Source organism: Oryzias melastigma, linkage group LG5 (genome assembly GCF_002922805.2).
Source record: "Oryzias melastigma strain HK-1 linkage group LG5, ASM292280v2, whole genome shotgun sequence".
In the NCBI taxonomy this organism is placed as follows: domain Eukaryota; kingdom Metazoa; phylum Chordata; class Actinopteri; order Beloniformes; family Adrianichthyidae; genus Oryzias; species Oryzias melastigma.
The window spans coordinates 19,109,503-19,125,789 of NC_050516.1; the positions used below are offsets into that span (position 1 = coordinate 19,109,503).

General features: G+C 36.7%; 1 protein-coding gene across 4 annotated transcripts in view; it reads right to left on the reverse strand.

Moving 5' to 3' along the window:
• LOC112145203 (membrane-associated guanylate kinase, WW and PDZ domain-containing protein 3) overlaps window positions 1-16,287 on the reverse strand; it is a 146,040-nt gene that overhangs the window by 24,805 nt on the left and 104,948 nt on the right. For all 4 annotated transcript variants that reach the window (XM_024270312.2, XM_024270313.2, XM_024270311.2 and 1 more), the window contains exons 4-5: window positions 7,605-7,811; window positions 2,650-2,809 (exon numbers count right to left, since the gene is read on the reverse strand). In XM_024270312.2, the coding sequence (XP_024126080.1) occupies window positions 2,650-2,809; window positions 7,605-7,811 (367 nt within the window). The remainder of the gene's footprint in view (window positions 1-2,649; window positions 2,810-7,604; window positions 7,812-16,287) is intronic.

Here is a 16,287-nt window from a genome sequence, read left to right on the forward strand (position 1 = left end):
GATACAGAATTAACACAAAGTTCAAAATAATCCAAAATACTCCAGATTTTTTTTCAAAAACAGTTATTTTTAAAGGACGTAAAAATAAGAAGCAGCAATGAGGATGCTACCCAGTTTTCTAATAAACACATACATGGATCTAGTCGTGCATCGGAATATAGCGGAGCAGGGAGCTTGAGGCCCACTGATTGTAGCACGTAGGTTAATGCTAGAGGCTTTTTCCAACTGCGTTATTTCTGTCTCCATTTGATTCACAACAATTTGATCAATTTGAGTAATACTCAGAAATACAATTTTACTCCTTATTTTCTTTATGAGTGTCTGCCATCATGAGGAAAAATGCCACAAAAACATGTTAAAAACACCATTTTCATTGGAGTGGTTCTTCACCTAACATAGGTAAGAATCTAAGTGAATTAAGCTGAAGAAAAAAATGACTATAAGTAACCTTAACATGTGCTTGTGTCTATATTGTGGAGCCGTTTCAAAACACATGTCCCGTGCTTTTGCAGCGTAAAGACAACAACAGATGGCTGTAGAAGAAAAATGACGCTTCCAAAGTGAAGCTGAACCTATATAAAGCTGTGGGGTTTGATGCTTGTGGATAGAATGATGACTGTAGGACCTCATTAGGTCTTATTATTGTTATTAATATCAAGCTGGAACATCAAGTAACTCATGAGAACACCATAATTTCTACAGCGTTATGTGTTTAATTTAGTCTACGATCAATAGGAGGAGCCTTCTTGTTTGTAAAAAGAATCACTGTGGTTAAGAATATGGGGCTTTTGCAGAGAGGAGGAAAAAAACCGTCCAATACAAACACGGATCATTTATCCTCAAAAAAACAAAACAAAAGACGAATCAAAAATGTCTTCTGCTATCCTTAAAGATAAGTGGATTTAATCCAATAGGATCTGGACCCACCCAATACACATTCTCATCCACATAAGCAGGATTATCTGCTTTCTGAAGGCGGGAGAACAAATGTGGTTTATTAAATCGACCTAAAAGAGCTCCATAAAAAAGTTGTGTTTCTAAAGCTTGTTGTCAAGAAAATAATCAAAACATCTGCAGAGATGGAAGCAAATTTATTAAAAAAGCTGCCATGTATTTGAGGAGATAAATCCCAGGTTTACCAACATAGAAGGAGACATATTGTCCTAAACTACTTCTCTTTAAGACTTTTTTTGTGATCACTAGGAGGGACTTGCTGCACCTTTGATCAAACATAAAACTTGTGCAATCCTCAGAGTAGATTACTCTGTGGAGTGTTGGCAATGTCTGCTGTCCTTTTCTCATTGTAAGCTCATAAACAAATTAATTAAAACCTCAAGAGGATTTATTTGCTGGGGTTTATATTCAGCTTTAAATTAATACACTTTTGCTGAGCCGTAGCATCCAGAGCAGTTGGCCAATGAATTCCCTTTTTACCCAGAGCATTCTTTGGGTCCACTGAGGAAAATATAATAGCTCTATGTTACATGCAAATCATCTTTGCTTTTACGATGAGCATCATGTTTAAAAAACAGTCAGATTTGACAGACTTTGCAGTAAAAAAAATAATTGTTGTTAAGAGTCAGCTGATTGGCAATAAACATAAAGGACATTTTTAGATTTTTTGTGTTTTTTGACCTACAAAAAGGGTTTAGTTGTTTCAATTTCCCAATTATTCAAGCAATACAAGTATGGCAATTTAGTTCTATAAGTAGTTTTTTTAAATCAACCATAAATCAGACATGGGAATGTCCCATAAAGACCCACTCCAATCATATTTTGATCAATTGTAAAAGCATTTCCAGTTGTGTATTTTTTTATGATCAATCCATTTTTAAGCAAAATCAAAAAAACTTTTGTTGTTTTCTAGGACATATTTTGTGGAGAGCAGCAGGGTTTTGGGTAGGACTGTTGGCACGAGAAAAAGCCTCAGCTGATGTCCCATCATCCCTTTGTTTGTACTCTCTCCCGCTAGCTTACAACCTCAAGCTAACATTAGTATTGCTACAAAAAATGATGAGCAATATTGAAGCTATGCAGCCGTACAGTTTTGAGCCAGCTCAGACAAGGAAAGTGTAGAGGCTAATAGATAAAATTGTCTGCAAGTGGATTTTTTTTTTAAACTTTATTTTATCAGGAAATTCCATTGAGATTAGATCTTTTTTTGGGAGACCTGAGCCGAAAGGCTTCATCACAAGAAAATTTTTACCGGTAAAACAATGTAGTAGAAATAAAATACAATTAAAATCAATGATAATTAAAAGGTTAATACTGTTAGAATGGATAAACTTTGGCCCGCCCATTTCACTTTGCTTTGTCACAAAAGAAAGCTTTTTCAAACGGTATTTATTCATCTGCTCCTGATTCATCCTCATTTTAATAAAGAGATACAATTTTCATCTTATTGATGTCATCCATCATGAGAAAAATGCAACAAGAACATAAAAAAAACATGATTTTCATTGAAGTGGCTCTTTAACTGGTTGAGTGTTCACAGGCAGTTTAAAAAAAAAATCATCAAGCCCCTGATACCCAATAACACATTAAAAACCTCATATTTTTATACTATGAATCCCGTGAAATGAATGGTTGGTTGGAACCATTGAATTGATTACATGGAAGAAATGGTCTCATGAGCTTGGTCTCACTTACTCTATGAAATAGACCATGCCGGTCTCAGTGTAGGCCATCTCCCAGTTGAGAGGCAGAGGCTCGAGGCTGTCGTCGCGGGGAAGTGAGCTCCATGTGCGGAAGTCCATGGTGCTGCTGGACTGAGTGTAGCTGGGAACTCCTTTCCTCCAGTCTTTGTGCTCTGGAGAGAACAAGCAGGCGTCAGTATTGAAGAACAAAGTGAAACCAGAGCACAGACAGTTAAAGGTTAGCCCGCAGGAGCACCCTCCTGCTTTTTTGCCTGCTGCCGTGAAGCAGAGAGCTGATGTCCCGGACAGGATTTGCATGCTCGTGATAATGATGGTGTCTGTCTGCGTTTGTGCACCAAAAGGCTGTTTTGCATTTTCCTCCGTATAGTTTGTTAGGATTGCATTCCCACTGGGTTGCAATTATAGTGGTGGGGGATTCATATGGAAAGGGGCATTTGAGCCCTGAAGCCATTTCCCCTTTTTTTCTGACACCTTGCTGCGGCTTTTTCAAAAATATTGTTCTGCATTTGTAAGACCCTTACCTTTAATGAGAAACGGCTCTGTAATGAAAATGAAACATACAACAAAGGCTCTCCTAATTCACTTACCATTCGGTCCTCTCTTTCAGAAGATGGTTATAAAAAGCAAAAATTAGCGCTTTTCATCCTTTCTTTCACATGAAAAATTCTGACAACGAAGAATGACAAAAGCTATAACCCAAAGCTCGCACACAAAGGACTAAAAGTATTCCTGGCAGGTAATGTAAAAGATGAAAAAGAATATGTAGTTCTAGTTTAACAAAAAATATTATGTACAGAGAAATGAAAATAGTCCTCACGTTTGTCAAAATAATAAACCGCTTGCCTGTTTCTGCATTGACAAAGCTGATGGTTATGACGTGAGGGAAATGATTCAATAACTATGACAGTTCTAGATTTCCTCATATTGAATTTATGTGTTTGGACCAACTTAAACTTTCAAACAGATTTGGAACAGCGTGATAGAAAGCTGACAGAAATCATAAAGTAACATTGTACTAAAAAAAAAAAAAAAAATAGTACCTGGTGCTCACCAGATGACGATTATGGCGCACCAGATAGTAACAAAAAAATTTAAAAAAAATTCTGGTTACTATCTAGTGCCCACCAGATAATATTCAGATAGTAACTGGTGCTTACCAGATAGTATCTGGTATACACCAGATAGTAGTAACTAGTGCCCACCAGATAGTAACCCCCCCAAAAAATTCTGGTTACTATCTATTGCCAGCAAGATAGTATCCAGAGAGTATCTGCTACGCACCATTTAATAACCAGTAAAAACAAAAACAAAAAAAAACAACAAAAAAAAATAAACACTTTCTTCTAGAAAAAAAATAAAAATGTTTTTACTTTAAATTTTTGTTTTTTACTTTGATGTGCCTTTAGAGGCTCCATAGACACTAATAATATACTTGAAGAAATCAAAAATGTTGCTAAAAACTGGCTTAAGCATTCCAAGTGATAAGCTTCCCTTATTTCCAAAAGTGTTTCCTTATTTTCCTTGCCTGGCTAAAAAAGCATTAACTTGTTGTGACATTTTTTTACCCAACAAACTGCACATGGCACACTTGAAGATGTTTTATGTGCTGCAGTCATGTAGTCACTTAGAGAACATGCCTGAGGGCATCGCCAGGGGAGAACGGAGTTCAACTGTAAGGTTCAAATTAAGGTGAAGGCCCACTTGGCGTTGGGGCTGTGGTGGATAAGGACAGTCTGAGCAGAAATGGGGAATCTGCAATGAAGAGTTTAGTGACTCAGAGCTCACATTTTCCATTAACCTCTTTTTTCATTCGACCAGAACTCTCTCCATCTATGGCTGGTCTGAGACTGCTCTGCCACAGCTGTGGGCTGTTGGGAAGCAGTCAATTGTGACTGGTCTCCTTCCATAAAAAGAACTCCAAGATCACATTGTGTTCGATTTCATGACATTGTGGTTGGGTAAACAGACAATGGATTTATGTGAATGCTCTGAGCAGCTGAGCAAGCAGTGTGTAAGCTGCTACTGTCAAAACAATGTTTTATTTCCATGGAAATTCTTTTAGCTTGGACTTAGGTCAATGTTTGCTAAAATTCTCTTGCTGCTAAACAGTATGATGAGACCTATGCATGACTTTTCCCTTTAAAAACAAAAAAAAGAAACAAGGAGCAGATTAATTTTGTAATAAAAAAGTTAGATTGGTCCTTTTTATTAAATAAGTTTCTCATCAAATGTCATTTTATAGTCCTGTAGTCACATCTGCTGTGTGTTTGCAATAAAGAGATGTTTGTCATATGCAAACAAACTTGATTCCATGGAAGAGGGAAGCCCAAGTGTTGTGGAATGTTTTGAAAATCAAGTGTTTCCAGAAAACAAAAGAAACTCCAGCATGAACACACTGTTCTCTTCCTGAGTGTGTTTTACATTCTGGAAGGTACTTTAAAACTGCAAACAAGATCAAATACAGCTATGTAACGTTTGTCATTTAAATGTAGTGAAACATAAAGCCATATCAATTTCAGATGACATTGACAGACACATGATTTTTTTCAGGAATTAATACTGCAGATGAATCAACAAGTTTCTTAACTGTGTTGTAATGTTTAGATATATTTTAAACAATGGAACACTTCAAAATTATATATATATATATATATATATATATATTTATATGTGTATGCATTCAAATAGTTTTTGTTAAACACTAAGAGCAAACTAAATTAATATGAATCTTGTGACCATGGTTTAGGAAGCAGGGCAGTTGTCTGACTTAAGGCTGTGTCACAACGCCACTATATACATTTTGTGTATATTACACAATAAAGATTGGTTATATATGAATATACGTGGAAAAAGTGAGAAATGTTGTTGTACTTTACATGACATTTTCAAAGTTGTATCACAAATTAACTATGTAAAAACAACGGATTTAGTACAAATAAACCACACAAAGAACACTTAAACCCACACTTCATTGAATTTCTTCCCTTTGACATTCAGAGCACCGGGCAGAAATCACACTGCGTCAGCACCATAGTCAGAACCCGCCGCGGGCCCTGGTGTTGCTTTGTTTTATCCCTTCTGCTATCCTAGGCACGTAAACATTGGGAGTGGGGTCATCTACAAGTCAATGCGCTAAATGTTTTTTTTTTTTTCAATAATTTTGATTTTCATGGGGTCCATGGCAGACATGAAAGCCTTTCCACCTTTGTCCACTTTTGTCATGGTTGGGATAACACGTCATCTCCCCTAGTCCGCACCAGCTCTAAGTAAGTTAGTAGGTGCCAGTCAAGGCAGCCCGCCGAGGGGAGGCTCCCGCCAAGACAGGGGACCCCTTGTGGGAAGATCCACGAGAAGGGGCCAGCATGGATCCCGCTGTACCTGGCCCTCTCACAAGATCTGACCACTGCACGGTGCTGGACGCCGCCCCACGAGACACCCAACTTCCCGTCCGGCTCATCCGGGTTTGGGAAGCGGGAAACCCTACTCGGTATAGATTACTGGAGGAGTAAAAAACTGTCCGATTTATACACTTGTCACACAATACCCAAATAGTGAATGAACAGTACGTGATTATTGCATGGTTTATATGCAATTCATAAGTGAATCCTCATCAATTATATGTGATCTGTAGTTACACATCTGTGGTACAAGCATGAAAAGTTCATGAGACAACGTGGACATAAGTGAAAAGGCCGTGGAAAGCCCCAAATTAATCTATGCATCTTGCAAGAATCACTCACAATTGCGCAAGATTTATGTAATAATTGTGCATAAACTACATAAAATCTGCATAAACTGTAAAATCCTCAAATGACCAAAGATTTTGAATAGCTAAAAAACAAATTCAAGCGTTCAAATGACATACGCAATAAACACATATGGATTATAAATATAATGCATGTATCATAAAAGACCAAAATTACAAACACCAAAATGCATAACATGTACGCAGTGGCTGTGTGATACAGCCTTTAATGTTGAAGGTTTTTTTGGGGAAAGTGATAACCTTAAGCTGATCTCAAAAAGTTCAAATGGTTGACAACATAAAAGTGTTTTAGGTAAAAGTTGTTAGAAAACAGCAATGAGAGAGAAGGAAATTGAAAATATCTTACAATAAGATTTATTTTTTTTAACATTTCATGCACCAAAAAGATTTGAGTTTCTAGATATTCTAATCATAAGCTCAAGTCTTATAATGAAAAAGAGTTCCATGGATCCAACTAGGTGTTTGGGTCAGGAATACTGCACTTTCATACATTTAACATGAGAAGAAAATAAAAAAAGACTCCTTTTTGATATTGATATTTTCAGCATATTTTCCTTCAGCTAACAAAAACAGATCTCTGATTGAGCTGAGGATGTACATCGACGCATCTACACTCTCAAATGGCTCATTTATTAAAGCTGTTGCTTTTGTGATGCATCATTTTATGGGATGTGGCTCCCCGAGGAGCGCTAAACCAAGTTGGCCTCGAGATTTAAAACTGTAGCAGGCAGTGAGATTTTCCACTTTAAAGTTGAAAACTTCCTGTAAAGTGAGAAAAAAAACCTGCTTTATCTGCCACACTGAAAAACACCCTAATGATTAATTAAAAAAAAAATACATTTAATAAGAACCCGAAGATATTACATCTCAGAGACTAAAATCTTCAAAGTGCTGATCTGAGTAAAAACAACAGCAGCTTTGGTCTCAAGTGTTGCTGCTGATTTGGGTAAACTTGGTCAATTAATTATTTGAAGCAGATCGAAAAACAGCATTTTACCTGAACACAGGTGTGGTTTAATCTAAATTTATATATATAAAAAAAAATGTCACAATCGTGACAGTTAGCAAAAAGTCTCTCCAATTTTTGTGCTTTAAGTGGATGAAAATGTCAGTAATAATTCATGATTTTACTGAAAAATTCTGAAATACCCTATAAGAGGAGAGTAAAGCATTTAACTGACCAGGAAGTCCGTTAACCAGCGGGGGCCTGTCATCATCGTCATCCTCTTCGGGTACAGCGCTGTCCTTCCTGTCCATCTTGCTGACTGAGGTGGTGCGTTTCCTGGGGATGTCGCCGCTAAAGTCTTCATCGAACAGAACCTGATCCACCAGATCAGGCTGCACCAGGTTGGGCTCCGCCGGAGGCTTTGGGGTTCCATAGTAGTTTCCTTATAGAGGAAAAAACAGAAAAAATGTGTTTTTATTATTTCATTTAGTAACAATACATAACATCAAAATAATACATAAAACAGTTAATAAATGAAAAGTAGCAGAAAAAATAAACTTGTATTATCTGCCCCTATTCAACCAAATTAAATCAAACAAGAAAAACGAAGATGATCTTTAATTCTTGCCACTTAAGAAAAAAAAATCCTCCAACATGCCAAGCATCAATTAAATGAGCTGATTTGGTTTTTCTAACGCCCATCAAGGATGACTTGCTGTAAAGTCCTGATCTTTCTCTCCTCAGCAGGATTTTCACTTTTCTTAAACTCCTGCTTTGTCTCCTGCTGATAACAGCGCCACAGGGCAATCACCAGACATGTAACTTAAAATCACTTCACTCAGAATATGTGAGTAACTAATTACACTGATCATTGAATGCAGCAATTATCTGTCTCTCAGCTTTTCTCTTCCTCCATGGAAAAAAAAGGCGCTTGCTTAAGGATTATTAATATTCAGGGGAATTACTGTTCTATAGACAACCAAGAGAAACTGTTCAATTATTTTCTCATTTCACTCAATGGGTAATCCATCCATGTATGGCTGCAAAGGGAGGATATGAAACTAACTTTAGGAACCAAATAAGTAATAAATCCACCTTTATTAGGATTGTAAATAATATACTGTAGTCATTTATCTCCCTTGAATGTATAATGAATATTCTCTTGGCAAATTTTCCATGTTTGAAAAATGCATTTGGAAAGTCAAATATTAACGTGTTGTTGTTGTTTTTTTTTATAAAATGAATCTCAAACAAACCATGACATCTGATGAGATTAATTAAAATATACAGGGATAGGCCACTGGGAAATATAAATGCTCAGCAGTTTAATTAGCTCCTTTAAGCTTAAACTGATGTTCATTTGGTCCCATCTGTGAACCGTCACTGGAGCAGCTAACAATAACCTTTATTTACAAGAAAACGAGCCCAGTTTAAGCTCTGACTTACATCTGTGGCCATGCATTACAAACTGGATTCATGCAAATATGGTTGATCCCTCCAAAAGGCAGGGAAAAGGTTGGGGGAGGAGACAGAGGCTGTCCCCGTCTTCCACATGTGCAACTCTGTTTATTAAATGACAGTCATCCGCATTTATCAAAGATGGCTTCATTACCAGGGGTTGCATAACGATAACAGGGAGAGACTGGGTGTGTTGACTAATCCCTGCCTGTCTCCCGCCGCATGCCGACATTCATCAGCCAGACGCTACTTCTGTGATTAATTACTTACAAACACGTCTCTTGGCCCCTGATAAATGTGTGTTACAGATGTGGAGGTGTGTGAGAGCGGCGTGTCGGTGGAGATTTGTGGCACCATTTGCCATTATAAATGGTGGGAAGCTTCACAGGCCTATGAGCGAGGATGCTTGTCCGATGCTGTTTGGGAGCCGCGTGTCACGGGGTTGATGAGCTGGGAAGAGCTAACCTCCTCTTTCTGAGCGTGTGCGAGCAATTTCATGGTGGTGGAGTCAGCTGCTAAGAATGAAAAGATTTGTGTTGTCAAAGCTACTGTATAACCCACACAAGGTCAAGAGCTCTTTTATCTTACTAGGATCATAAGCAGACAGTTTCACGGTCACAAAGCCATTCGACTATGACCCACAGCCACATTTAAATCCAATTATATCTGCATTTGCATTCTGACAATCCTCCTCTAAAATTCTGACTCATTCGGACTCAAACAGCTGCTTCCAAGTGGATGTTGGTTTTATATTTCTAGAGAGTTGATTGGAAAAAAAAAAACATTTTTGTGCTCAGAATTTCATTTTCCTGGCAGCTGTCCCTGTAGTCTAGCACTGGACGACTAAGCCTTTGTTCAGTGGCTCTGTTCTGCAGCTCAGTTTGGACCTCAGCAACCCCTCAGATTGTGGAGGGACAAAAATCCCCAAAAAGGCACACTGAGTGCTTGGCATGAATGGCTTCTACTTGTGCTTGCCAGCCAACCTGGGACCCCGCAGCCCAACATTTTGCATCAAACAAGAACCGAACCGGCCAAGATCCACCAGAGCATCCTCTCTGAATACATCCATGTGTCTGCATCGACTTCTCTTGGAATGAAAGGAAGAATTTAAAGGAGGCTTTATGACAGGGGGGGATTGTTAAGAGTCTATGAGAAGGTAGAAATTAGGTATAAAATGTATCCAATTAGATATTTTCAAGTGGACAAAAATCATTATGCAGGAACCATTAACATAACAAGCATTTAGGCAAGCCATTTGGGACTATTAGCGAGATCATTATGATTAGCTATGAAAGCTATTACCTTAGCACCTTGAGCATAACTCGCTCACTGTACACTAATAAACTGTAAGTAGCCTAATTCATACACTTCAATGAAGAAGTAAAACCCACGTGACTATGCCAGGAGAACAAACGACCTTGTTTATTTTTTTTTTTAAGAAATAAGCAAAGAAGATGCTTCAAACAGTAATAAATTCACTAACTCCCACTCATCCATTCCCTTCCTTCCAGCTCGCCTTTCGCTCCTCGTGCTGCAGAGAGATCAACACTAGTAGCTGTGATCTGCTTCTGCTGACTAGTTCTCAGAGGGAGTAATGAGTATTTTCAAAACCTACAGTAGCATAGGAGAAACTAACATTTTTTTTGCCCCCTCATAGCAACAAGGGTTTCCGTCAGTGGAGTCTCTGAACAAGTCATATTTTCTTCCACAGAGCCTCCCCTGTTCTGCCCAGCAAACATCTATAAGGGTCTAAATCCCACCTGGCTTCAGTTCTCAGATGAAGTGCAGCTTGTAGGCGACTCGGCGGGTTCTGATATTTGAGTTCTGGGATGATCTTTTTTCACATAAAGGATTATAAAGTGCTCACACAGACGCCGTGTGAATCTAGTCTTAACACACCTTCCAAAGACGCGGCTCTGATTGCACTTCATGTCCCAATCTTTCACCACCTCTCTATTTTATTGTTCAGCAAAAACTGAGGACGATGTTTTAAACCTTAAGCCTCTTTTTCTGTGGAAGACATTTTCTCCTTATCTTTTAACTCTATGTCTCACAGATGCCATAAGATGCAAAACAATGGTGCGGTGATGGTCCATTTATTTCGACCAGACATTTTCTTCTCACACATTTGGGAAAAATCCTTTCATTTTACAGCAGACCGGATTTGCAGATTAAAAGAAGAAAAAAAAGAGCTTAAAGAGAGTTATCACGTTATTGCCTCAACCACAAAGCAACGTCAGAGAAATCTTTCCATTCAGTCCTACTGTGACACAAATATACTGTCTGACTTTCCTAGAGTTGTAAAGACAAGGCTAATGTGTTTGATCCGTTGTGTTTTAAATAAAATGATCCCATATTTGAATCCAAAATGTGCAGTTCTTTATGATAATTGAAAAAACAGGCCTCAGGAGTTTATATTTTCTGATTTTTAAAGGCACTACACTAGTCATCTGTGAACGAACAAAAAAAAAAAGCAGATTTATTCCATGAATAAAGCATGACTTGTAAACAAGAGCACAAGGAAGCGTCCTGATGCGCGTCTGTGTAAGCTCCCAGTGGGATCAGAAAGTCGACTGGTTTACATAAGGTCACCAGCAGGTGTTAAGCTGCTTACAAATTCACACTCCATTGTATGAATGTGAAATGTCCATTGGTGAAGTTTTGTTAATACGCTAACAAATACTGATAAAAATTAAAGAAAATCCAGCGAAGTCGATGGACAGAGTGTAACATGAATGAGAACATTCAAGCATTTCAGAGCAAAATATCAGAAGTGTATCCTATTGAGTGGTTGTTTTTTTACCCAGCGTGCCGATGCACATCAGTAGATAGAATGGTTTATCTGTCCGACATCGGGGTCTGCAACCTTTAACAGTAAAAGAGTCATATTGGTCTGTTTATTACTGATCAAAATCTAGTAAATGTCAAAAAGTCTTCTTTTACCCCTCTATTGAAATTTGGTACTACTTTGCATTCATTATATTGTTACTTTTATAATTAATATGACTTAAATATCTTTTAGGCATGAATAAAACCAAAAATATAAAGAGAAACTGGCATTTTATCAACAAGTCAACATGTTTTTTATACGCTTGAGTTGATTTATCATTTTATTTTTAAGCATTGATTGTACACAACTAAATCCCACAGATTGATCAAAGTCATTACAGAAATAATGAAATCCATTGAAAAAAAAAATGTAAGAAGAAAATAATTATGTCTCCTAATCATAAATAGATTTTTGCAGCTGTGCATACAACAGACACTTTGGTCACATTCGATTCACTAAATATAGTGACAAGTAACAAAATAAAAGGGTTCTGAATTATCCTCGGATTTCAGGATTTCAGTAAATAATGACATGAATCCAGATACACATTGCAGATTAAGTTTTCAAGTAACAAATTACAATGCGTATTGATTATCCTTTTGAAAGATAGTCAGTTTTCTTTTAGAATAAAAGACTTGCTGGCCAACACAAGATCATCCCAGTGCAACTAATGTAATCCTGCCAAAGGTTATAGAGGAAAAATACATAAATAATTAGGGATATAACGATTGATCCATTATTTGATTAATCAATTTCTGTTCTATCCAACCAGATCAATATGTCTGAGTCAAGTTGTTAATGGAATATAAGTAAAACATTATTAAATTGTTTCAAAATGAAGTCAATCAGTTATATCAATCTTTGAAAATGCCATTTAAATTGAAGCATAGTAGTTTTATTATACGATAATGTAAAAACTATCATCACAGCGGACAGCAAACGTGATGCAGCAAAAAATGATCAAGCCATCAATACTATCCAGTGTGTGGAGACACTGAATTTTGCGAATTCGTGACCATACAGTGTGGTAGAATATTCTAATAATGTTCAGTTTTTATTATTTTGAGTGGTCTGAACTTCATGAAATTAACAATTATGCACACACAAATTGGGGTGAGTATCTTTTCTCTCCATTGATGTCCTGGATCAATGTTAGGTCAGTGAATTGGATCAAATGGGATTATCCAAAAATGAACCACCAATGTCAACTACTTTTCATTTAGCTCTCTATGCCTCTGTTTGGTGCAGTGGGATTCCTGTGTTGTTCTATACAACCAGATTCCAGGTGGCTGTGGACCTCGCATATGGCTCGTTTCCTGCCCCCAGCTGCCCCCCAGCTCCATCTTAATGAATCTGCTGCACTATTCAGACATGTAGTTATAGAGTTTGATAAGCTATTTTTCCTCAACAGTCCCGGGAAAGGATCCTACCTTCATGTGGACATCCCTGAGGTTTATATATGTATATATATGTATGTAATTTATATTTTATGACTAATATTATTTTTTGTACAATTACCAACGTGAAGGCCATTGAGACGTGTGTTGTAATACTGGGCTATATAAATACAATTGAATTTAACTATGAATTATATCAACAACCACAAATTATGGTATGATTTAAATAATTGTTAAAATTAACTGTTCCACCCCTATATACTGTAGATCCAGTTGCCACGAGCTGAATTTACACCCACTTACAAAACCTAGTTTGAGGAGGGAATCCTGAAATGAGCTCACCAGCTTTCTACACCATCAATACTTCACAGGAGCAATCAAAAGACCTTTTTATCCAGCCGCTACCATCCTTTGATAGTTGAGGGCTGAGTCACAGTCGGCTGGGAGGTTAATACAAGGATCTCATGGAAACGAAGCTGTGCCGCCGTGGCCGAATCACAACAGTTGACAGTAGAAGAATTAAAGACGGGAAATCGTAGTGCAAAGGGGAGAGTGAACAGAGAGAGTAGGAGAGAACGTGCTTGCTTTTCAAAAAGCCAAGAGTGGACTGTGTTTATTACTTTGGGGCAAAAGCGAGATCTTACGAGACCCGCTGAGTGGACAATGTTTAAAGCGGCTGTATACTGAAACCTGTAAAAGCTCTTTTCATATGTTCCGTGCTGCGACTGCGTGCAGCCTGTCAGGTCTGTCGTTTTCTGTTTTATGTGGTCAGTATTTCAGTGGCACTTGGCTTTTATCTGACAGCCACTTTTTAAATCTCAAAGGTCAATATAAAGGTAACAAAGTGGCTAAGAAACCTCAGCTGCATGTTTCTACTAAATTAAATAACTCACTATATTTTAAGCGCTCAGATAATAAATTCCCTTTTTATCACAGTTTTCATTTTTACAAGATCATTTAACTAATATTCCAGGGACTTATTGACATGAATAAAATGTATTCTTTGGAAACTAACCAAGTCTTTTCTGGTCTGAGAGCAAAAGGCTTTCATAATTCAAAAGATTTCATCACCAGTGCTCCCAGAGACCCAGCCAGGCTCTGTAGTGCTGCTGTTAACACTGGCAGCTGTGGGATGTACTGGGACGACTTTGAGGAGAGGAGAGGTGAAAACTGAGTGCAAGACTTGTTTATTCTCACACTGTGTCATCATCTGTGAATGTGTAAAGGAGACATGCAAACACAAGCTGAGCATGATAAAAAACTGAAGGGTTTTTAGTTGGTGGATATGAAATTATTTGCACTTTTTGTATAAAACACAAAGAATGTTTTAACTATCCACCTGATAGACATTTAAGCGTTTATTTTCTTTTGTGCACTTAAGATGGATGTTAGAAATTAATAAATGTGGCTTAAATACTTGTGTAATAATTAAAATAGTTCAATAGAAAACATGATTTGAATTTGAGGAAATGCAGGTTTGTGTTTTCACTTTTACTAAAATATGCGACCCTAAATGTTAATTCTAGCTGATGTCAACCTCATCTGTGCTCTACATTTCAGAAGACAGAACTTTTAGTTAAGGAAAAATCATTTGGTAGCGCTGGTGCAAGATTGAACCTAAATAATTAAAACTGTCAAGTGTAGGCACTGCTTGTAATTCTCATCCATGCTTCATCATTCCTCACTATTTTTTTCTGTCTGTTGGTCTTGGTAATGAATGATTGGAGCTTTCCCTTTTCAGGTTCCAGCTCATTTATAACCAATCAGTATCTTGACATTTAATTGGATCATTATTCTTGAGGTCAATGGTTGCATTGATTTTTTTTAAAGCTATGTATTTCTAAGTACTTCTCTGAAAAATACTTAACTATAATCAGCTATGAATAAAGCTAGATGAGGAAAATGCTCATTTCAGTTCTCCCATTACACCTGTTAAAAACTGAATCTATAAGATTAGAAAACTGAATTTATATTTTTCTAGAAAATACAACTGATTTTAACATAACTGATTTATTTCTTCACATCTAAGAAAGGAATGTCTTTATTTGATTGATTAATTCAGACACAAAAGAATAAAAACAGGAACAATTCAACTGCAAACCCAAAGGGAAGAGGCCAAAGCATGTCACTCATCAAAGTCTACCGTGTTCCAAAATAGAAATACATGTTCTCAGAATCAGCACACACAATCACAAACTCGAATATGTTTCCTACAAGTCAAGTCGGCACAGATCTTTGACTTTCATCCATCCTGTATGTGGTTCTAACAGAAATGAATCCTTTAGGTTAGTCTGTCCATTTATTTTATTTTTAAAAATGACAAGAATTTCTTTAGAACGCTTTTTTACACAACATTAAACTAAATTTCCAACTCTCTAAGTTGTGATATATCCATACATTTCAAGAACTTAAATATTTTGAAGAGTTTATGACTAGCTTTACAATTCAACAATGTGTTTTTTTCATCTTTTTGTTCTTTTTTTGATTCCAGCTATTGAAATAATACAAGTTTTATAAATATGCACGTATGCCAGAACATGTAAACCTATCTTTTTTAATAGCCTTTGTTTTATAGGTTAAAAAAGTGTTGCAATGCTTTTGGAAAATGTACAATACGTATTCTTTGTGGAATTTCCACAATTTTTTGAAGAAATTTGTCTCATTTGTCAATTTAATTTCAATCACAGAATGAATGAATTAATCCATCAATCATCACTTTTTTCCATTAAAAGCAATTTGATCAAACTAACTTTTAAGTTATGGTGGCTCTTTTTCTTTCTTGGAAAATGACCTGATCAAAATCCTTAAAAAAAAAAAAATAGTATTATCAGAAAAATTAGGTTATTATAATAAAAACATATTTTGACAAACATATAAAAAACTGTTGGTTTCTACAGAGAACATTCCAGACTATCTTTTATCGTGACAGTATAAGCTTATTTGGTCATTTAAATAATTTTGCGACCAGTTTTTAACCACACCAGGTATCCTGTGATGCTCAAATTTCTGTAAGAGGAGCGTGTGACTAAATGTACTGAATACTTTACTTAAATTAGTAAAAAATACTAATAGATATGTTCTTCAATATCTACACCTTTATTTTCCTCTACTTAGTAAAAAGCTTAAAAGTCATCGGGTCATGTGATCTGATCTGAGGTCAAACACACACAAATACTGAAAACAACAAAAAAAATGAAGGCTTGGTTTGTGTTGACATTGCCATCATCACTACA